The sequence below is a fragment of the Plectrocnemia conspersa genome, unplaced genomic scaffold, assembly GCF_051122295.1.
Source record: "Plectrocnemia conspersa isolate PC_06_02 unplaced genomic scaffold, ASM5112229v1 ptg000010l, whole genome shotgun sequence".
Taxonomy (NCBI): Eukaryota; Metazoa; Arthropoda; class Insecta; order Trichoptera; family Polycentropodidae; genus Plectrocnemia; species Plectrocnemia conspersa.
The window spans coordinates 23,086,947-23,112,230 of record NW_028277174.1 but is presented as its reverse complement, the minus strand read 5'-3'; the positions used below and the strand labels follow the sequence as shown (position 1 = coordinate 23,112,230).

General features: G+C 34.6%; 1 protein-coding gene across 1 annotated transcript; it reads right to left on the bottom strand.

Annotated features, from left to right (window-relative positions):
* Nucleotides 1-210: 210 nt before the first annotated feature.
* On the bottom strand, nucleotides 211-25,091 carry LOC148231058 (uncharacterized). The gene is made up of 18 exons (XM_088195930.1): nucleotides 24,394-25,091; nucleotides 17,335-17,663; nucleotides 17,159-17,256; nucleotides 16,861-17,088; nucleotides 16,658-16,788; nucleotides 16,378-16,581; nucleotides 15,664-15,807; nucleotides 15,274-15,589; nucleotides 14,856-15,198; nucleotides 14,625-14,790; nucleotides 14,381-14,557; nucleotides 8,590-10,168; nucleotides 8,325-8,523; nucleotides 4,177-4,542; nucleotides 3,900-4,111; nucleotides 3,633-3,830; nucleotides 1,932-3,563; nucleotides 211-1,395 (listed from the first exon to the last, which is right to left on the bottom strand). Exons 1-18 carry the CDS (start codon nucleotides 24,949-24,951, stop codon nucleotides 1,211-1,213), a joined length of 7,065 nt encoding a protein of 2,354 aa, XP_088052056.1. The 5' UTR covers nucleotides 24,952-25,091; the 3' UTR covers nucleotides 211-1,210.
* Between the last annotated feature and the right edge of the window lie 193 nt (nucleotides 25,092-25,284).

Genomic DNA, 25,284 nt, shown 5'->3' with positions numbered 1-25,284 from the left:
TTTATCTAAGAGTTACGCTTTTAAATTGTCTTACCAATTAATTAATTGCTATCGAATTGAAATTTCGCTGCACATTAAATTAATTATTTCTTTAAAAGACAGCGGCTTAACATCGTAATAGTAAAGTATAATAAAAATGCAACGGTCGTAAGACTATCAGTTGGCGTTGGAAGATTTTTAATACGAGGAGCTTTAAAAAAAATACATAGCGAGGTATTTAACGTATTTTTAATACTGTAACGTTCATATTCTTTATACAGAGAGCTTTTTTTCACTATCGATTCGTCTTTAATTTTAAAATATACGTTATAAATAAATAATGTACAATAATAAAAACGATACAATTCTCTCATCTGCCGTTAAAAATATGCATTTATTATAATTGTACTTTTTATAAACTTAGAAATATTTTTTTTTATCCCATACTGCCTAACATAAAATCTCTAAAGACATAGCACCAAACTGAAAATAAATCTTTCTCAATGTTCGATATTATTACCATTACACTAAAATACTGAGAATTGACCTATCATACAATTAAATGACATTTGTCACATTTCATTGTGCTCTCTCAGGAAACGTTAACAATTCATCAATAATATACGAAATAAATAAATAACACTTTTATTTTTCACATACAAAAAGTTAATAATGGATCGAATGCGTATTGTTTAATACACAAAAAAATCTAAAAGTATAGTTGAACATAAATAAACGCAAGCCTCAATCGCACCTTACAAAATACATACATTTATTACCAGTAATCGATAGTAGAAGAAATTAATACAAACAATTAGCGTATTTCATATATAATATAAAAAAAATCTTCCACTCGTTTATAAGTACACCAAAATACAACAATCGCCAACCGTGTATTTTTAACACATAACATTTAACCTCTAGTTGATGTGAACGTTAAACATTAACAGTTTTTCAAACTTCCATTGCTCCTCGAGTGTTTCTTTTTCTTTCATTTTACACTAATTTAGAGATTCTTTGCACATATATAACTTATTTACATTATGACTAAACAACTAACTATATGTACAACACTTCCATTTAAATGGTAAGTTATTTATATACTCCATGATATCACAATTTCAAAAAGATCACTATAAGTTAAACAAAATCTTGATGAGTTTTCTTATCACACATAAATACGAAGATTTTAAGCATAATCCGTAGTAGCTCGTGCACTGTGTGTGTATATCTACCATTGATGAGGATTTGGATTTGAATAGGGTGGATATCCGGGATATGCGTTCGGCGGATAAGGACTAGGAGGATAAGGGGGAGGAGCAGGATATTGGGGGTAGGGATACGGCGCTGGAGGAAATGGTTGATAATACGGCGCAGGCGGGTACGCCGGATAAGCACCTCCAGGCGGTGGATAACCTGTTGAAAGAAAATTATTTTTTTAATACAATATAAATAATAATATTATAAATATGTATCCAGTAATAACTCAATATTGTTACTGTAATATATTATAAAGAGCAATATAGCCACAAAATGATTTAAATTCAAGATACCATTCAGCTAGTTCAAAACTTAACGTATTCTGCATTTGCAATATAATATGAAATCTTATATAATTCCTCGAAGAGAAATCGTCATGCTATTTAACAGGGAATTATTTTGAGAAATATGTGCATTAGAATAAATACTTTGTTCCATAAAACGAATTGTTTGTGCATTTATGTAAGGTAAATCTTAAGATTTTTTTTCTTCAAAAAAGAATGCGTTGCAGAAAGTTATTCATAAGGTGTTCACTGTTCTTTCAATTCATTTTATAGAACAATTATTTTATATATTGCTCGTTTAAATTGTCCTCATATTTTTTTTTTTTAATAAACAATAACATACGAACGGGATACTCGAAGATGCAGCTTTTCATTATATAACCATTTTCATGATAACTGAAGTCTCACCTGGATAAGAATTATACGGCTGCTGCTGTAGAAGCGAAGGATCTGCCGGCGGATGATTGTAATTTGGATCGATGTAACCAGCCATCGGCTGAACCGGCATATCTGTGCTGCTAAAACTGGGCTGCTGAAAACCACTCGGACCTCCGCTAGGAAGAGGTTGACTGTTACTCGCGGGAGGTACGCTCGGAACAGTCTCCGCACTAATATTAGATTTGAACTTTTCCGATACGCGGGCTACTTCCACCGGCTCCTCGATCTGAGCAATTGAAGCCGTCGGTTTCTTTTTCCTCGACTTTGGTCCTGGTTTATAGGGAACCGGTTCTGTTTGGCCGGTTTCCAAACTGGGCGAGTACGTACGTGTGATATCACTCAAAGTTTGTTGAAAATCGGACATACCTCCCTTTTTGGGCGTTCTGGTTAAAGCTGTGGTCGTTTTTTCCAACTGCGATATACTCGATTCGAACTTTTGAGGTATAATAACGCTGTTCTGATTCATGAAGATGGATATAGGAGGCGGGGTCGGCGTACTGGACGTGCTAGCGGGCGAAAGTTTTTCAAACGTATAATCGCCCGTTTGGATCGGAATCGGTTTTTGTCCCATTTTTGGGTGTCTGTAAGTCTTCAACGGATTTGACTTTTGCATTTTTCGGTCTATCAAATTCGGTTTGTATATCTTCTTCTCTTTAACGTTGACGTCTTCTTCGTAGTACTCATCACTTAACATTGCATTTTGAGACAGCGGTAATTTATAATCGGTTTTAATACTATCCAACGAAAAAGTTTCATCTGTTAAAACGCGTATAGGTCCTGGTTGTGTTTTATCAACTATCTTTGGATACAAGGGCATTGGATTCGTAGATCCGGGAACCGTCGTTCTTTTGATAGTTACATTATTGACATATCCTAATTCATTCGGTGCTGTAGGAATCACCGATTTATTCTTAATTTGTATATTGCAATCTTTGAATATGGATTCGATACTTTTTGGTGCCGATTGAGGAGGTTTAGTCATGATCTTGTGCTCGCTTTTATCGGACAAATCTGCATATGTTTTTTCTTGGCTCGAATCTTCAGAAGCCGCCTCATCGGGTAGAGTAGTTTTAGATGTTGATTCACCTTCTAAAACGTCGTTCACGCCAATATGGTCATCTTGCTCGTTAGCAGATCCTTCGATGTTCTCTCCTTCGTTACTTTCTAAATCACTCACAGGAAAATCCAAGTCATTCAACCCCTCTAAATTGGATTCATAATCAGTTTCACTCGGATCTTTTTCCAACATACTAAAGTTTGGTAGATCTAAATTAATATTAGGTCTGGACCCTTGTATTCTAATGCCCATATGGTTTTGAATCTGTATTGGTCGTGTGGCTTTATTCGGAAACGGAGCTCTCGCTCGTATCATCGATATTGGCCTCATCTGCAAGTTTGGATTCATTACACGAATCTTCGGATCCATATATCTTGGTCCATGCATCATCGGGCGAATCGACGTTCCTATTTTTTTCTGTAAAATCTGCGGTCTGGTCAAAACTTTCTGTATTCCACCTCTAGTACTTTTCGATATGACAGTGATAGCCGAATTATTCTTTAGAGATCCCGGTAAAGACACGGGCGACGGACGAGCTGGTATAACTATATAAAAGAAATAAATATTAATAAAACAATCGACACGTTATTAAAACTCGATAAGTCCATACTAACTTTTCTTTGGTAGTTGTTCTTTGGGATCCGGGAGTTGTTTAGCAGCTTGGCCGACTTTGAAGGAAGTTTTGATCGCAATGATCTTTCCGGATTCGAGCTGCATGTAAATGCCTTTGGGCGATTTCAAGACCATAACCTTCTGCCCGGCTTTTAATACGATGCTAGATTTTTCAGCCGAGTTAGTTGGTATCACAACGTCTGAAAAAAAATTGATATACATATAGATAAAGATGTTTATAAATCGAATAATTAAATAACTATTCTTACCTAAAGGTAAAGTCATCTCTTGGGCAGTCATGCCCTGCCTTTGCCAAACGTCGGCAGGAATCCAACGAGTATTACCTCCAGTGGTACCACCGTGCTGCATAGGACGAACCGAAGCGACCGGTCGCTGTATTAAAGTACCGTCAGCTGTACGAATCGTTCTATACATCATACTTGGCTTAGGATTGGAAGCAGCCTTCTTTTCCAATTCGTATCTATAAAGAACATTTGCATGTTAAACCAGAGTTAAAACTAGGCTATGAGATATTAATCACCGTACCCTCTTTGAGCTAATCTTTTCTCGGCACTAGATAATTTCTTCTCTTTCCTGTCTACCAACAGTGACTCGTGCTGGAACGGTGGTTTATTCAACGTTTTCACATGCTCCTCCACAATCTTCTTCATAATTAAATCTACGTATTTATTTTTACAATTTTTATCAAAGTCTTTCACTTCAGTTTCTTTCTCTTCGTTATCCCAACACAGATTAGTAACTTCTTTCATAGAAAGTACTGCATCAGGATTGCACTCGTCGACGACTCGGTCGGCCATACCTTGTTTATTAATTTGCCTATCATAGATCTTCTTTTCTAAGCTGCAATCCATCACTAATCGATATACAAAACACGGTTTTTGTTGTCCATATCTGTGAATAAAATATAAAAACAAGTAAAATTAATATAAAAGGAGTATTAATATATATACCAGGGGCGTATATTCAGGGTGTGCTAGGTGTGCGGCGCACACCCGCAAAACTATCTAAAATATAAATTTAGAAATTTAGAAAATTTAGGGCGTAAAGCGACATCATTTTGCATACAGTAGTATGCAAAATTAAAAAATTTTAATATGCAGTGTATAGTATGCATCGGTATTTGTCATTCGCTCAGAACGTTTTCGCGCGAGCGATCGTTTTGGAACAACACATATAACGCGCCGACCTTGCGCGCGGCCGCCGACTAAAGTAAATTGTTCCGAGATTTAACGGCTGAAGTCGATCTGTCGACTGGCAGCGCTCAGTAGTAAAATTGGTCTCGAATTTGGTGCGCGTACTTCAAAAACTCTTGCGTCCGTCGCTGCTTTTTTATTACATTATATCACATTATATCAGGTCACTCATTTTTTATATTTTGGCGTAAAATAGTTTATTATCTTATTTACATATGATCAATATTTAATTTTCTATTCTAGATTATATTTTTTTATTTACCCCAATAATGATGAAGAATACTGTTGAAGATATTCTGAATAATCCATTTTCAAAAAGAAGTTATGAAATTAAATTGAAGATAATATTAAGGAAGAAGTAAATTCAGCAAATTTTGTCGCTATTATTCTTGACGAAACTTCAGATATAATGACGAACTCACAGCTCTCAACAGTTTTGCGTTTTGTTTATGAAGGTAAAGTTTACGAGCGGTTTATTGGCTTTACAGACGTTAGCTCTGATAAAACAGCCAATGGCTTATTTTGCCACGTTGTAAATATAATTGAAGAATTTCAAATTCAAGAAAAATTAGTTGGACAGACTTATGATGGGGCGAGTGTAATGAGTGGGCATATTAATGGTTTGCAAGCCAAAGTACTCGAAGTTTATCCACTGGCCATTTTTACACACTGCTATGCTCATATGTTGAATTTAACATTACAACAAGGTCTTTCCAATATAAAAGTGTGCAAATCATTCTTTCAAACTTTAAATGGATTGTCTGCATTCTTTTCGAAATCTTCCAAACGAATAAATGCTTTACAAGAGCTTGTAGCTAGAAGACTTCCTTCTGTTACACCTACAAGATGGAATTACACATCACGGTTAAGTTACACAGTGCTAAAATACAGAAATTAATTTACGTACTTTTTTCGAGACGTCGTGAAAAATTGTGAACTATGGGACCCCGACACTGTAATAAAAGCACGAGGTTTTCTTAGCTTTTTGGAAGATTTTGAAACAAGAAAACTTCTCCACATATTTTCAAACCTTTTTGGAAAAACTGATGTGTTATACAACATTTTACAATCCAAATTTTTTGACATATTATATTGCTGTAAGAAAGTTACCGAAATTTTGCAACAACTCAGACATGAACAGGAAAATAATTATGAAACATGGGATTCTTATGTAACGGAAGAAAATTATCCAAGACTGAGTAATGATTTGCTTGTTGAAGAAAAGCACGCGTTTAGCCAACTATTTAATACAATAGTTGATAATATATGTAAGCAAATTGAAACCCGTTTTTCTTCAATGTCCAAATTGGAATATTTTCACCTTCTGGAGAAAGAAAAATATGAGCAATATAAAGAAAAATTTCCAAATGAATTACTTACCAAATTGCAACAATTCTATGGAGCATTATTTGATTATATAAGTTTAAAAAATGAGCTTGCTGTTCTTTATCGTTTACCTAAATTTGCAGAGAAATCTGTTCATGAGCTTGTACAATTTATGAACACAAATAATCTTGAGTCAGGTTTTCAGGAAATAGATAAATTAGGCAAACTAATATTAACTCTTCCAAGCAGTACTGCTTCAGCAGAACGTTCATTTTCTGCTCTGAAACGAATTAATAATTGTTATCGAAGTACCCAAGGCCAAGAAAGGCTATGTGGCCTTAGCTTGATTTCAATAGAAAAAGGGATCCTTATGGATATTAAAAAGAAGAGCACTTTTTATGACAGCGTGATAGAAAAATTTATGATTAAAGAAAGAAGATTAGATTTTATATATAAATAATTATAAGTTTATGTCTATTGGAAATTTGATATTTTTATATAATAATATTTTAGATTAGGTTTGATGTTTATTTATTTATTTATATATGGGAAAAAGCTGTAAGGCAGTTTAGGCATGTCAAAACCTCGGCTAATAAAAATTAAAAAATGTACTTTTTTTTTATTTTTTATAGCACACCCAATATTAACACCCACCGTACGCCACTGATATATACCCTATTTGCGTTAACAGTCAGTTCGAAAGCTATCCATTTCATCATTATTCATAATTGAGAAAGAGATGACAAGTTTGGGTTTAGGCACCCCTACTGTTAGCTCTAAAGCACACGACACAGATATACATTCGATATGCTTATCATTACTCTTATTTATATTGTTGCAATCCGCGCGCTCTCGCAGGGGCGTCAGGACTCACGGGCAGTTTGGCAGAAAAGGGCCCATCGGTCGCCACGCTCGGGTACTCTGATGTAACGGCCCCACACAGGCTCACGTAACAATATTTTGAGCAAATTTATAAAAATTTAAATATTCACTATATTTTTTTATATTTATCAATCAATCTGAATAATGATAAATATATTGAATGTACGTCCGTATCGCATGCTTTAGATGTAATAGTAGGAGCGTAAACCCAAACTTGCCATATCTTTCTCAATTATGAATAATGATGAAATGGATAGCTCTCAAACTGACTGTATTAATGCAAATAGGGTATACACAGTTTAATTTTCAGATTGACAATGCAACACAGGAGGAGCCAAGTTAGAGGGGAAAAAAAGGAATGCACCATAATAAAGCAAAGGTTGGTTTAAAATTATGATTCTAAACGTCACAACAGGGCCGGAACTATAGTGAGACAAGCGAGGCACTTGCCTCATGTGAACGATGGAAAGGGCGACGAATTGGTCAAATTTGTGAGTTTTAAAATTAAGAAAATTGATGAGAAAAGACATTTGAAAAAAAAGACAGGTCAATTTTTTTGTTTTATAGTATTTTTTTGTGAGTGCGCTTAGCGGCACGTCTGAGTAGCAAGTCACAAAATACGTCGAGTATCTTTTGCTAAAATCTATATCGTTATTCTGTTTTTAGTGCATTATTTTTGCTTAATGAGGAAAATCAGATTCGGCTATTTGTAGTTAAAATCGAGAGTTTACAGATTAGAATGAGAATTCTACATGACATCGCGACGCATATCTTCAATGAAACTGTTTTGAAAAGAAGCTAAATAAAGCGGTGGTTTTATAGACGATTCGTTGCAAAAAGCAATACAGACGGAAAAAGAAAATAATAAAATATTTTACGTGTTTTGTAAGATGAGATTATATTTTGTACAAAATAATTCACCTCTCAGATGTATGCAAGAAACTATTGCTGAACATAATTCAGTTTTTTTAAATCTAATAGAATTAATAAACCGATACAATGCGACAATTGTGGAACACATCACTAATCATAAGAGGTATGTTACCTATTTTTCTAATAAAATTCAAAGTGGATTTATATCACCCTTATTAGTGTGTTCTATGACTTTTTTTATGTATTATAATTATCTATAAATCTATCTTATTTTTGCTTAATATTATACTTATTGAAAGTAAAAAAGCACTACATAGGGGGTAGCCTGAGGCAAAATTGTCCTTTTGCCTCAGGTCAAGGTCTGAGTCACATACATATATATTATAAGAGTATAAAGACCTGTATACTCGACACACTGCTTGAGTATCATGGCAAGGATTCCAACTCGCATCAAACACCACAACTCTATTAGCACCGACGAGATTGATCCCCAAAGATCCGGCTCTCGTCGAGACAAGGAATAAATGTACACTAGGATTGGAGTTGAATTCGTTGATGAGCTTCTCTCTTTCTAAAGCACTCGTGGATCCATCGAGTCCTATAATACATTTAATCATCATATAGAATTACATACATAAAGAGTAACATACAAAAAAACACTCACGATAATATGATTTGTTCTTCGCCCAAGTCTGATCCGTCCCCGGAATGATATTCTTTTGCAAAAAGTCTTCTATCAAATTCAAAGTGAACAAACTTTGACTGAAGAGCAAAAGTCTATCGCCGACTGCAATGCTCTCGTTCATTATACAAAAGAAGATTTCCATCTTGGCCGAATTTTCTATGACCCCGGGAACATAATTTTTGAGCAAATCCGCCGCCCAATCGTAAGAAACTTCTTCAAATTTATCACTCTTCTTCTCGAGCTCGTCTTTCTCAGACTCGTTCCCGCTAGTGGCTTTCTCTTCTCCAGCGTTTGCATCCTTCTGCTCTCTCGCTTTTGTCTTTCTAGGCTTCCTCTCTCTCGGTTTCCGTTCAGCTTTAGGTTTACCTCTACCCTTAATCACATTATCGCCGTTCAATTCTTCTTTGGGTTCATCTTTAGTTTCTTCGATCTTAGGTTTCACATCTATCTCCGTTTTAACTTCTTCGGTTTTCACTTCCTCTTCTTTAATACGCGATTTATCATTAACCACTTTCATAGTGTCCAAATCTGCTATTTTAATATCACTGTCCGAATCGGTTTTCACTTCGACCTTAATATCGGCTGGAATAGCAGACGCTATCGGAATCGAGTCCGGGATTTCAGTTTTGATGATAGGATCAGGCCAACACAGTGCTGCTATTTCATCGACGACGCTCTGTTTATTATCTTGGCCAGAGGTTGTAGGTGGTTCCTGGAAATTGCTGAACGGAATCGCTGCCGGATAATTAGACTGGTTGTATGTAGTAGAATCGGAAACAGTCGGAGTTACACTTTGATTTGTATCGAACCCTCTTGCCGGAACTAGCGCTTGTTCTGTATTTTGATAATTTGTAGTGGCAGTTTGTACCGGATTATTAAAATTTTGCTGAGAATGTTCACTACCGTTAGTTAATTGGTTATTGTCGTACTGTCTATTTTCACTGTACGGATAAGTTTGATTTGGCTGCGAATTATAATCGTACATATTTCCGTACAAATCTTGATTTGCCTGATAACTGGGTTGGGTTTGATTGGGATAATAGTTCGAGTTGGTGTTGTAAAATGTATTATCGCTCCCCCAATACCCTTGCGAATTATAATTAGTGCCTTCCGAATATCTTTGCAAGCTTTGTTGCGGTGCAGCAGCCGGTGTAGGCTCTGCCGGTATTTGGGGAGTCTGAGTATTATAATTATCGAATTCGTTATTATAAGGTTGCTGTGGATAGTAATTCGCGTTGTAATTATTTTGAGTTTGGGGATATTGTTCATTTTGATTGTAATAATTGTTCGAGTTGTACTGTTGATAGTTATATGATGGAAAATTGGAATTTTGATTGTTCACTGCGGGTACGATTGCACTTTTATTATCAACAGGTAAAGTTGTCGGTGGCAGTGGTGGCGGTGGCGGATAAGGCGCACTACCAAAATTTTGAGAGCTGTTGGAGTTTTCCGATTTAATATCGAAACTGTTAGTCGTTACTATTGAATTCTGGTTACTGGTGTTGGGTGGGATCGAAGCTGCTGGTTTGTTATTCTTCTTTGATCTTGCTGATAATACCTGAAACATATATATATTATTTAATATAGAATTATCTTGTATATGAGGAATTTTACTTCAAAACTCGCCTACTACATACCAATTGGTATAGTACATACATATATTTATATTGGTTAATGAACATGTTCGAAGGCCATAAGTAATAAAAAAGGGACTCGAATTTTATCTAGTCACAAAAATGATAAAGTTTTATGGAAGGAGAGGAAACTAAAATTCATAGGTATATCGCAAAAAGACTTAAGACAAATTTTCCTTTCTATAATGTCATCGCTAACCAATAAGCGCAATGTACTTGCTTAAAAAGACTAATCAAATAGACGATATGCGTGTTGCAAATATTGGAGTTTTTGGTTTAACGCTGTTCTGTTTTAGGTAAGCCTCGAATATTTTAGTTATTTTCTGGCCACTACTAGAAATATTATGTAATTGCTTTTTAACCATTTTGTGTTAATACGTTATATGTATTGAGAGATTTTTAAACTTCAAAATTATAATTATTTTGTTTTGTGATTGTTACAAAATGGATAAGAGAAGAAACATTGTTAGAAAAACTTTTTAAGATCATCTTTCTCAACCTTCTAGTGAATATGGAGAAGACATCAATGGTCACAGTGATTCTGAAGAAGTTTTTGGGACAGAAATCCACATAAATGCAAGACCACGTGTCATGCATTTATTAGTCTTCAAAGATTCTTCAGAAGATATCACCGATGCGTCATTGGATTGGTCAGAATATGATCCTCCAGGAAGTTTGAACAATTTAGAAGGTGTGACAGTTTATTGGTGATGATTCGTTCCAGATAATATCAGAGGAAATAAACCGATATTGGGAGAAAAATTAAAACTTTGTATTTTAGAAAAACAGTGAGTCCACACCACAAAAATAAATATTAACACATTATTTGCGGAACACATAAAAGTACGTTTTTGTTGACTGATAGTGACATCGGGTAATGAATTTACACTGATTATTTTTATGACGGATTTCATTGATAACTGTTATGCTTGCACTACACTCTCTGGAAGTTGTCCGAACCGAAGTTCAACTGAAGTCGGCCGAGGTCGCCGACTTCCGAGTAGTGGCCACACTGCCACAAATTTCATATGCCGTCCGGACGGCGGCCGTGAATGACGTCCGCACGGCGGCTGCTGTCATGTACAGCTGGCATATTTGCGCGCGATCGAAAAATGTGCCAAATAATTGCAATTTTAAATTGTTATACTATTAAAATTACGCTACTGATAATTATAAAAGTTTGTGTGGGCACTCACCAATACAATATCAGTGAAAACTTTTCGGTCGTAAATATTCAATTTACGCAAAATCTTTGTCGGCTTTTGAAAAATGGCATAAGGCAAAAAATGATACTTCAGAATACGAACACCACATCTGTGACTATCCTAGAATTTGTCGCCATCGATTCTAAATAAGAATACGTTATGGTGTGACATTTATATAAACCGATCTAGGAAAATACATAAGGATTTTTTTTGAACAAAATCAAGTATCGCTAATTATTTTTTAATTATTTAATTTTATATGAAAATATAATAACGATATCTGTTAGAAGAATATACTATCAAAAATATAATTAATTCCTTTTGGTGCCCTGAAATATTCAAAGATGTCAGAAAGAGTCTGTTGAAGTCCCCGATAAGCATGTGGTATTATAACTTGAAAAGTAACCCCAAATTAGCCCACTATATTCTTGGCCAACCTTGGCCAACTTCCAGAGAGTGTAGTTCAGGCATTAGATCACACTACACAAAGCACTTCTATATATTTTTTATAAATGTACGATTAATTGTAATAAAAATCAATAGTTTCAGATATATGTATTTCTTGTCAAATAATTAACTATTATTTTATTTAATATGGTCAAAACCTTGAATCAGATTGTATTTATGCCAGATTTTTAATGGCTGCTTTTGTATTGCATGTTGTATTTACCTTTGTTTTATACCTGGACAGAGATGGTTCATTGACATGGGGTTGACGGAAGGGATTTTTTTGTCTTACTTGTTACACTGTGATAATTTTACTCAACTATTATAAATGGTTCTTCAATGGATCTTTAGAGTTTGAAAACTTAGTATATGGTGAGTTTGGAATTTTAAATTTTATTAAATTATATTAGATACTTTAGGAGTTATGACGATTTTTTGCACACAAACAATTCTGCACGAGACCTTGATGTCATGGAATTATACCCGCAAACAATGTGTTAAATTTCATTAGTGTTAAAATATATAATATGTATAAATAATAATAAAATAAGTTTTTACGAGTGTGTATCTCTATTGGGGGAGTGTGCGTTTTTTATTGTATTTGTTAGTAGTTGAAAGAAATCTATTTGTCCGTTACATTGTGCAAATATCAAACAAAATGTCTAAATTGCAAGATTGAGTGCCATGCAAATATCACCGTGTGTATTGACTGTAGTGTTAAAAAAATATTTAAATACATTTTTATTTACTTGGTATGCGATTCACAGTTTTATGGTAACTGATTTAATTATTACGAATATATAATATGTGGAATACATTCATAGAAAAAATCTGTAAACATTGCCTTGAAACGAATTTTGTTTACCCGAGTTTTGAGTCTCTGGAATTTTGGATATTGACTTTTTTAACCTATTTTAGTTAATATAATATCAGTAACATCTTTGGCTAAAACGCTAAATGAATACCTTACGGTAAATATGCAGTTTAACATGTGATTTTGTTATATGAATTTGAAATGACAAAATGCACAAATTTCTGTACATAGTATTTAATGTGTTAAGTGCTTACAGTACTTCCAGACCTTGCTGATATTGATTTATAAAAGACAGGTAAAAAAATAGCTCTTAATTCATATTTTTGCATCAAAGTCACAGAAATTTTAACCAGCAATAAAATTATATAAATAAATTATGAAAAATACAGTAAGCCCCCAATAACACGGTAAATTGGGGATATGCTATTTACTTTATGTGTGAGCGAGCCAAAGGGACGATATCTCAACACATGCTCCTGATTTGTACGTACGTATTGCAAAAAATTATATGAGTATTTTTTAGTCCTCCAACTACACGTCCCCAATTTACTGTGTTATTAGGGGGGTCTACTGTACGTCAAAACTTTTGCATCAACCCAATATACATTATAAGTAAAGCGAAAAGAAAAAGTCGTTTTAAGTCAGTTTTTTCACTGATAGAATCAGATCCCCGCAAAACCTTCAAGGGATTATTAGAAGAGATAGTATAAGTCCCCCCCCCCCAATAACACGGTATAATGGGGATGTGCTATTTGGATGCCCATTACTTTATATGTGAGCAAGCCGAAGGGAAGATATTTCACCACATGCACCCAAATAGCACATCCCCAATTTACCGTGTTATTGGGGGGGTCTACTGTATTGTGTATTTTTTGTAAATATATTTTTTCTCACTATAAAAACCCATTTATTTTCACTTTACCTAATATATTCAGTAGACTTACAAGAATTTCGAGATACAAGCAATTTTTTTTTTAATTTGACTCGACATACGAGCATAAAAAAAGTATTACATAACTTAATTTAGGTAGTATGTATTTACCATTTCAATTTTCCCTATTGAAATAGATTAATGGCATTTCAATTCATTTTAATGGGGGAAATTGATTTGACATACGAGTAATTTGGAGTTCTGTCGCAGAACGAATCAAACTCGTAAGTCAAGGCACCACTGTATATATAATATATTTAATAATTTGAGTTGAAAATAATAATTTCTAAATATGAATAAACTCTTTATTTAATGAATATGCAATTCTTCTTCTTCAACAGTCAAATGTTTTAAAATCGTTGCTTAACCACAATGTACTTGACGAATTAACGGAAGAATGATATTTGTCAAACTAATGCTCGCCGCGGAAATGTGGACGTTAACCAAGCACGTGCTGGATATTTTTCAACACAAGGTCCCTCGAAGAATAATTGACAATGTAAAGCAGTGTTTTTTCCAAATTTCCAACTTATGAATAAAATATCTGAATATTTGGTGCTTTGTGGCGAAATCAATTTTTCAAAATATTCAGTTCTTATTTGGAAAGGAATAATGACAATATTATCAAATATATTGTTTTTGTAAACAAATTTATGGTCAGTAAATTTACCTCAACAACCGAGATATTAGATCTTGAAAGAATCAAGAATACCATTAATAATAATAAATAAATATTTACAGGTTTATCCTTTTTTCTCGGAGTCGTTGCTTTCGCTCTAGAGTTCTTTTTAGTAGGCTTTGGATTGAGGGGGTTTAAATTGGTTGTATCTTCAATTTCCAAATCGTAATCGATGACAGCAGTGCTCTCATTTCGTTTTTTCAAAAAATAATACAACACATCCGGATGATTCCATATCTGAAACGATTTGAAAAATTTAAATATATTTTTCTTACAAAACATCCAGTTTTGATACCGAACATACCTTGCAACACACAGCAAAAGCCTTCAATGGATTCGGAACAGTTTTCTTTCGAACCACTTCATTCATGAATACGTCGTACAATCTCCTCTGTAAGTCTGTCATTTTAACCAACAAAACATATTCTTCTTTTTGAGGTAAAGTCGACTGTAGCACTGCATGAGAACGTCTACAAAAATAGATGATTAAATATGTAACCAATACAAATAGTCATTAAAAATCACGAGAACGAACCTTTGAACGAAACCGACAAGCAACGAGTGCAAAACGTGAGCTCTGTATCTCATCAATCTGATATCTTGCGGAGTCGAATCTATGCACTGACCATTTTGGATGGGTCTTTCGAACATATTGCTGAATTCTGTCTTAGTACCGAGATAATTAGGTCGAACGAAATCCACCATACACCAATACTCTAACAAGTTATTCTGTAACGGGTAACCGGTGAGGACGACACGGCGCTTTGTACGCATTTGTTTCAAAGCATATGATATATTCGAGTGTGAATTCTTGATTCTGTGTCCTTCGTCACATATTACTAGATCTGGACCAGGCTTCACTAATGCTTCGTATATTTCTACACATATAACATAAGTATAAATAATCATTCAAAGCTTAATTCTATAAATGTAATGTAAATAGCAATACGCACCATCGAACAACTTCTTTTCTTCTTCCGTCTCGTCGTCGTCGTCTTTCTTCTCCGTTAAATCTTTAAAATCGTTATCTTTAGCGGCATTACTTTCGTCAGTGGGATTGAACGAACTGTTCAAATCACCGTTTTCATTCTTCTTTATGTCGGGGAATCCGGTCATTGAGGAACTATTCAATTTATCGATATCTAGGTCAGCATTCTTTTTAGGCGTATCCTTCTTTTTTCTATTCCTCGGCTTTTTGTTCTTTTTCAAACTCAATAACCGATACAGTTCATATCCGATCATAAGTACGCCGCCTTTATCGTTCCATTCCTAATATAAAAACATTTATTAAAAATATAATTACCAAATTTACTTAATCAATCAATTTATATATGATACCTTACCTTTATAACTTTCGCTCTAGCTTGCAATGTTTTATGACTATCATTCAAGACATGTATAGAGAAATTTCTAGGACGCACTTCACCGTGGGAATTCAAGGGAGTCACTGCAGGATCTAAGGGTAGCCACATATTGAATTCGGCGACCTAAAATTCAATTGTAGCATTACTATAACAATTAAATAAAGGATGTGCAGTATCTAGAATCAATATCACAAAAGTACAAAATGTTCCATTTTATTAAATTTATAATTTTTTTACAGCTAATAGAAATACGCAGCCATTAAAATCCCTCTTCTGATTTTCCAGCTCTTAACTTAACTGCAGTTCTTCTCTAGTTATCAGCCTATAAGTTTACTGCCAGTCAAAACTATTTAATTAAAAATTTTCCATTTGACTACTGAACGACTACATCGAGTTGTGAAACATATTTATTAAACATCAGTTGTGAAACACATAAGTATTAACAGAAAATGTTCCCCGGATCAGTGTTCATGGACATTACTAAAAGCTTTTGTTCGCTATATCACAGCTATACTATTTTCAAGGATCGCAGTAATATTTTATCGTAGATGAAAAAACGCCACGTATACTATGACTTAAAAATAAATACCTTACTGAACATTTTGAGAAATTAAATAAAAACTATATATTAGATACTACATATTGATATTGATTAAAGGCATAGCGTGTAATGTAATATAATTTTAAATATACCCAATTCTGTAGCGTGTTTATAGGCATTATACACAACACAGTTTTGGAATTTGTATGCCTCAAGAATATATCACAAAAGCAGACAATCTGCAGGGTTTTTCCTAAACCCATGGAATGGGCAAGAATGCAGCCGAATCCGGTGGATGTCGAGAATCTCTCGACGGATTCTATTATGTTGTCAAAGAGGAACCGTACGCCGCCAATCTAAAATTTAAAAATACCATATAAATCATATAAAAGATGGGTATAATGAATATAAAAATAAATCAACTATAATTACTTGATGAGGTTTAATAATACGGCTAATCTGAGGAGCTAGGAATATATCCTCTTCGTTTTCAGGATGGCCGACATTGATGACGACTCTTCCTTGTTCATCGGGAACGTTGTACGTATCGTTCACGTGAAGTCCTGACAAGACAAAGTTGTATTATAAAGCATGATTATTTTTAATAAATTGATCGGACTCATAGAAAGAGATACCCGAATTCTGAGGATCTTCTTCTGGCTCGGGACTTGGAGGAAGCTCCGAATCGCTCAGCATTATGCAGTCATCAGAGTCGGAAGACGGATTACTCTCGCTACTGCTGCTAGAGCTGCTACTATCCACAATCTCCACAACCTCTTTCTTGACACCAGGCATATGTTTACCGAATTCTTGCTTAATCGGAGTGCCTACGGGCGCGATCGATACACTCGGAGTTAAATTACCTAAACACCAAAAAATTCATCAACATATGATAAAAATTTTAATTTTTAAATAAATAATCGTAATAATAACATTTTGTTCGTTGAATTTTTGCCAAATCTGGATAACCTGGCTTAGGAATCCTCTTCATCTCACCGGTAGGCAGCTTCATAAGCACCGTGCCCGGTATACTAGAAACATCGTAATATATCCATTTAAACACTGTAATAATAACAAATATATTCAATAAATATAAATAGGATATTTACTTTAATTTTTGTGCGGCTAAATTAGACGTGTCCATAGCCATGGGTTTCTTCAGTACGGACGAACCGGTTCGACCTTGTAACATCTGAAGAATACGCGCTTGAGTTTTCTCTTGGCGTCCCATCGCTATTTGCCGTCTCACTTCTCGTATGATACGCTGCTGCTCTTGAACTCTGGCGAGACGTTCTAATTCTTGACGTTGGGCAGCCAGCGTGGACGCATCCAGCTGCTTCTCGTCCATGACTTCTCTGATATTCCGCCTGACATTCAGAGTTGAGCCACCACCACCACCGCCGCCGCCTCCTCCTCCTCCACCACCTCCCTTAGATTTCTATATTAAAAAAAACATTTATTAACAATTAACTCGATTGATTGAAGAATGTATTGTATGATAATATTTCGTTCTGAGCATCATAATAAATTGACCACACGGAAGTAACGAGTCAGTCGCTCTATGGCATCAGGTCATATTTTCAAGCTTCTATTAATCCTCTTAAATAGATAACATAAACGAAAATAATTCGTTTTCATTTGTAAAGAAAAAAACATAGAAAGACATACAAAACCATAGTAGAGCTATGATAGGTGTTACCATACAATGCTAGTATTACATTCTTAGAACAACTCGTGTAGTTGGGTCATTAATTCGGCCAAACGGCGGAAATCGAACCAGATACTTGAAAGTATTGGCTAGAACTAAGGAGATGGTGTTTGAGAACATCCGATCAAAGCGGAATGTTGAGAATCAACGTGTCAACTATATTGTAAAAAAATAGTGATTTCAATTACTTTTCCAAAATCTAATCACTGCGGGGTGAAAACTAGGTCTTTATTCTAATATAACGTAAATAACAGTTGTTATCTTGTACACAAACAGCAATTCTAACACTTAATTATTTAGGATTTTATATATTTAGATGCAGTTTAACACATTGTTGTCGGGTGATTTCGCGCATTGTTTTAAGCCTGGCGTGGGCCATTTTTTAGCAGCCGCGGAATTTTTCGGAAACGAAGAATGTCCGCGTTTTTTTTCGGAAACTCGCCATAACTTTTATACTATACAATATAAAATTATGAAATTTTAAGCACAGACTTACTATAAACAGTACTATCAAATGAAGAAGAAACATGGAGGTTGACAGTTTTATATTCACTGGAAACTTGCGTTTATTTAGCACATAAAAGTACTATAAAATTGTATGTAATAAAAAATCGAATTAAACACTAAATAAAACTAAAATATGTCACAATTGGTTTTTAGGAATAGTTTTTCAACGTATGATATCTCTAAAAACACGTACCTCTGTGTAGAGGTATGTCAAAAGGTACATAGCCACACTTTTGGTCCAATCATCAATAATCAGATAAATTATCCACACAAAATTAATCGTCAGATTTATTTTTATCGGGTGTAAACATTTCGGGGTGTAAAACTATTTTTTAGACAACCGAACGACCGAACATTTACGCGTAACTATAATGATGTATTTTTTTTTATAACAAGTCACAGATGTCGCAATGACCGTTGCTTGTTATCTACCCCAGGTCAAGTTTCATTGGAATTTGTTTTGTTTTCTCACTTCCGACCATCCCTTCTTTTACATCAGGTAGAAAGTAATTCCTCGAAGCATCTTGAATAGAATTGAACATAATGGAAGATATTTGGGATAACAGGATTTTTTTATAGTTCGTTATTTAACTTTTTGTACGGTATAAAAATTCAATATCAAAATTAGTACAATACATTTGGTGGAACTGTAATAAATGCCACGACGAATAAAATAATGTCTTTATTAAATATCAAAGCAGTGATATCTAGCTGCTGACAACAAAAAAAAATGCAGTTCAAATTACACGGATATACACGTGAGCCGACTTCTAGCAACAGACTACAGAAAACGGATTTTTACGGGTCCCGCAATCCAGCAGCAGTTCCGCAAAAACGGAAAAATCCGTGTCCCGACAACAATGTGTTAATATATTAGTACAATACAATAATGAAACATTTAATGTAAAATTTGGAGAATTTAAATCAGTATCTTTAGAAAAATTTTCAACATAATTTGTAAATAAAAATAGAACCAGTACTGATGAATTAGTTTTAAATATATTTAAAGAAACATGGGAAATACTAGGAACTAAATTAATTATTAAATAAAGCACTCTCCGAACGAGAAATACCTGATAATATAAAGATTGTTACTATTACACGTATACCTAAAATAAAAAATATTAAAAAGGTTACAGAAATGAGACCAATTAACATGTTACCTTGGAAGAAGTAGTAATCAAACAAAAGGATTTCATTATTTCTCAAAACATTCTATGTAAACAACAATCGGGATTCAGAGAAAAACATTCAACTGAAACTATAATACAAGTATTGAAAATTGTTGGCCAAGGATACGAACAAAAGCATTGGAGCAGTTTTCTTGGATTTCAAGAGAGCTTTCGAAACATTAGACAGAAGTATAATGTTAAAGAAATTAGAGAATATAGGTATAAGTGAAATAGTTTTAAGATGGTTTGATAATTATTTAAAAATGAAACCAAAAACGTAAAATAAATTATGGTTATTCAAAAAAGAAAATAAAATCTCATGTTGCAACACCACAGGAGTTCAAATTAGAACCACTGTTGTTAATAATATATATTAATGATATAATTAATAATATAGAAAAATGTACAATACATCTGTTTGCGTATGACACTTTAATTTATTGCATAGGTGATAATGTTAAAGTTGTAGATAACTTAAATAGCAAATTAATTATAATAGAAAGACGATTAAAAAATAACGTAATAAAATAACTAAATGATTGGAATGGTTGGACATTCAAGAAATATTACAGATGAATGTTTTAGTATTTACATATAAGTTACAAAATAATATGTTACCAAAGTGTTTTAATAAGAAATAAAGGTGTACATGGATTTAATACTAGAAATAGAGATAATTTAAGGATAGATAGATATAAGAACACGAGTACGGCCAGGGGAATATTTTACAGAGGTGTGAATTTATATAATAATATTCTTAGGACAATTAACAAAATAAAAATGTAGCGGGTTTCTTCAATGAAATTAAGAAACACCTATGTGCATTAACACTTAATACGCTATACTTTTGCGCGAAAAATACACGAAAAAGTGACAAATAATCGCAATTTTCAAATTGTCATATTATTATAACTACACTAATGATAATTATAAAAATTGGTCTGGGCACTCACTAAATACAATACCAATGAGAACATTTCAGTCATAAATATTCAATCTACGCAAAGGGAAAAAAATCTTTGTCGGCTTTTGCAAAATGGCATAATACGAGACTTCAGAATACAAACAAGAATTTGTTGGCATCGGTTTTAAATTAGAATCCGTTATGGTGTGACATTAATATATACCTATTTAGGATAATATATAATATAAGAATATTTGAAAAGATTTTTTTTACAAAAACTCAAACCATCAACTATTTTTTAATTATTTAATTTTGTATGAAAAGAATTATAATAACAACATCTGTTAGAAGAATACACTAGCTCAAATATAATTAATCCATTTTGGTGCCCTAAAATATTCAAAGATGTCAGTAAATCTGGTAAAGATCGAGTTTCATAAAAGTGTCAACACGTTTCCAGCTGTTCGATCGGAATACGGCGCTTTAAGTGTTAATAAATAAATTATAATATTAGTCTAAATTTTTATTATGTTTATGTTTATATTATAATTTATATGTATATGTTGATTATATTTATTTAGTGTGTAAACAATTAGCTATAATAGCTAAATAAATTAATAAAATAAATAAATCAGGATTGCTTCTTAAAAAACTTATGCTGCTATGTGATGATAGTATTCTATAGGGAACGCGGTGGAACACTGATGAGAAATATTTTATAAAAGGATATTAGCGGTGGTAAGAAACAGTGCATATTAAAAGGGTATTAAGAATTTCCAGATTAAAAACTGTTGAAGCTGGGGCTATTTATAAACCCTTCATTTGCTATTTTAGCAAAAATTGACGGATCCGGCGTCATCTTTGAATAACGAATCAGATATATTATTAATGGGCTTTAGGGTATTTGCTTCAAGAGGAAAAAAACTTGCTAAAAGCTCACAAAACTAATTGATTCATGTAGACTTTCTAAGAATGAAGTTTTATTCTTGTTGCCATGATATAATGCATATTTGAACAGACATTTATTAAATGGTTTGAAAGTACTTATAGCCTGAACAAAGGATATGGTCAAGAGAATTTGATGACAGGTACCGAGAGTCCCTTGAGATTATATATTTACATTACATCAAATTACTTCAACGTCAATTTTTGTTTTGATTCACCAGACGACCCTTACAAGCTCGAGAAAGCAGCCGCTTTACTTCCACGTTAAAAAAGAATCGCAAAAGTATCAACCCGATCTTGGAAGAAAACTCGGAGTACTGCATTACCAGACACGTATATTACTTATTGCACAACTTGTACGGCGAATTTGAACCTTGCGCAAACTTTGTATCTATAAAAATAAACGTCTGCACTGCAAGGTACTTTTACGAGATCATCCCAGATGAAATTCATCCCAATTTAGTTTCAAATTAGTAGTTTTTGGAATATACGCGCTTATGCCATTTTTGCAATATTAATACTTTTATAATATTCAATGCGTAGAGGTGCGAGAATTAATCTTACTGCTCACCGACTCAAAGCAGTTTGTGAATTGAAATAATAAACTCCTCATCAGAACACCATAGAATAATAGATACAAATAATGTGTTCAGCCTGTGACTTGTTTTTTGTACAAATAATAATTTTCTTCGTTGTAGGTTAATCATCTTGAAAGATAAGAGGTCTGGAATATCCATTTTAAGAATTTGTCGAAGAATCAGTGTTAATAATGTATCAAATCTTCAAAAGCACATGTACAATCTATCTCCATTGAATAATCATTTAATAATCTGTAACAATATAAACCATACAGTGCATGGTGATGCATATATGCACCACACCATTGTATGACATACAACTTTGTATTGAGACATTTAGTGTGTGCAAATGCATAATTCTTCCATCAACAGCACGGCATGTTACAAAGTGCATAAGCTAAAAATTCAGTCTGTTTTGACAATTGAAGTGGTGTGAGTGACGCTACTTTGCTAAGATATTATTCGTAATATTTAAAGGTATGTGTTATACATTTTTTATGGTCTGTATTATATCTTACACTATCATTTTAGTGTAACTTATTAATTTTGTGCATTTATTATTGCTATGTTACAAGTAATAGTCGATTCATATATGAATCACTATGCATTAAATATGTATTATTCGCTTATTATTTTTTTCAATAGATATTTTCTATTTTATTATAGATGCCTTTTTTTATAAAAATGGAACAGAGGTTGTGGATTTAGAAAAATTGGATGGAGATGTCTTATTTGACTTGATTGAAAGTATACCTGATGGCAGCGATGAGGAATTTGTCTCGATAGTGATGATGAATAAAATACTATTGTTTCCAATGAATTATTAGAAGAATATTTGTAAGGAAATAATACTAATAAAGTTACGATTACTGTGCCTTCCACTGAAAATTTCCAAGAAAAATCAACTCATAAAGAAACTGCTACAACATCAAGAAATAGATTATTCTCAACTTTTGCTGGAAGCACGGATTTACCAGAAAATATAAAGTCCTTGATGACGAACTAGTGAATAAATTTGTAAAAGAAAATATTAGATTGTGTTCAGAAAAACCCAACAAAACCATTTAAATTTTCGAAAGTAGTTTAATAAATCTTGGATATATCTAATATGCTTTTTTGGAATGAAAATGTTGGGATACAAATTATCAAAGATGCAAAGAAAATTGCACAAGCTTAGACCGATCATTAACTTTTTTTTAAATCTGCCAAGTTTTTGTCAATTTCAATGGAAAAAATGCTTTCAATCGACGAACACATTATTCGAAGTTTGCCATCATTTGAAACAATATCTGCCACTAAAACCCCACAAATGGAGATATTAGATGTTTATCCTTTCTGGAAGTTCCGATTATTCCTATAAATTCATGAATCAGCAAAGCGTTTTTCCGATGAACCACCAGATCCTGGGGCGAGCAGTCACGATATTGTTAAATTATCTAGAAATTGGAATTACAATGAAAGTTATAAGCAATTTGTCAAAAAATGGAATACATTATCATGGAACTGTGAGTAGAAATAAAATTCCAAGTGAAATTGAAGGTAAAAAAATATTTATATATTTATTAAATCTTCCGTTATAACCCAACAGATTCGTTACAACTGAGTAAATCAACAGATATAATGAATACCTTACAGTATTAACATTAACCACAGACTGGGAGTCTGGGAATTGGTGACATCTATATTACTAATTATATATTATTATTACATAATATAATTTATAACAAATAAATTGGCAGGGCTTGAACCTGCATCTTCAGAGTTGTTAGTCTGATACGTTATTCTATCCTTAAAATGAAAAGTAGAAAGACAATAAATTGGTTGCATTTTTGTCGTCATTTGTGGAAATGAATGACAGAAAAAAGTCAGGTTGGTAAACAATATAATAGTCACATGAGTGGTGTTGATTTGTTGGATAGCATGATTGGAAAATGGCTCCTTATGCTAAGATGCAATAAAGATGAAGACTTTAGAATCGACTGGGCTCAATTAACTAACATTGTGTATGATTGGTAATTCGACCTCGAGACAGCGGGGAAGACCCTCTACATTACAGAAACTAATAAAAATGAATCAATAAAAAAAATGATATATGAAATTACACTCAATTGCAGTGCAAATATCCAAATTGAAATTCCCTAGCATTTGTGATGTGTGAGAAATGCACAATGATGCAAATTTGAATCAACTGTATTTGTCTCTAATTTAAATAATTAATAGATATCATGCACTCTAGGGTTAGGATGTTAGGGTATATTTAATAATGAAATTCTTTGACTTCCGTTTGCATGTTGGATCTAAAAAAATTCAGTCAATCTACGTTTTGGGATATAATAAGAAAAAGAGAGACTTACGTCTTCATCCATATCTCTGGATTTGGAGTCCATGTCCGACGAATGCCTCGGTATCTCGCCCTCCTCCAGCCCTCGCCTGGGTATCTCGCCCTCCTCGAGGACCGAAGAAGACGAGGACGCCGGTGTCGGGGTCGGAGCCGGAGCGGGGGCCGGCTTCTTCGGCTCGACGAAGTCACCCGTCTCGGGGTCTATGAAGCTCTCGTCGCCCTGGTCGGGGCGTAAGCCCGCCTCGGGGTCGACGGTGAACTCGCCCTCGGAGAAGCCGTCCGAGGAGTCGGAGTCGGAATCGCCCGAGTCGCTGAGCAGCTCGTCCAGCTCGACGACGTCGCCGCCGGCGATGGTCTTGATGGTGAGGCCCGCGTCGAGCTTCATCTTCTTGCTGAACTCGCGGAACTCGCGCAGAGCGTCCTTGCGTTTGGCGTCGAGGGGGCGGCGGCGCGCCGCGGGGGCCGGAGGCGGAGGCCCGTCCCCCGCCTCCCCGGCCTCCTCGGGGTACTCGGCGGCGTCGTCGTCGCCGTCGCCCTCGTCCGAGTCGGAGACGAAGCGGGCGCGCTGCATGGCGTCCGCCCTCAGCGGTCCCTCCCCGAACTGCGGCTAAAGGCCATGCTACTCCGCCTCCGCCGAGTAAACAAACTCGGCCGGCATCGCTCGACGCCGGCGGTCGTCGCCGTCACCGACACCGACACCGACGAACCCCCTCCCCTCGCCTCGCCGTCGGCTGCGTATCCCCGGAGCGACGCCGCCGCTATTTTTAAAAACCGAAAGGCTCGCGAAACCGAAGGCTATGGCCAAAACGAAACGTCAAAATCCACCCCCACCGCGCTCGAAACAACGCCGCGAGCGTCAATCGTTACCCCAATTAATGCGCGATTAGATCCAAATTCCTCTAGA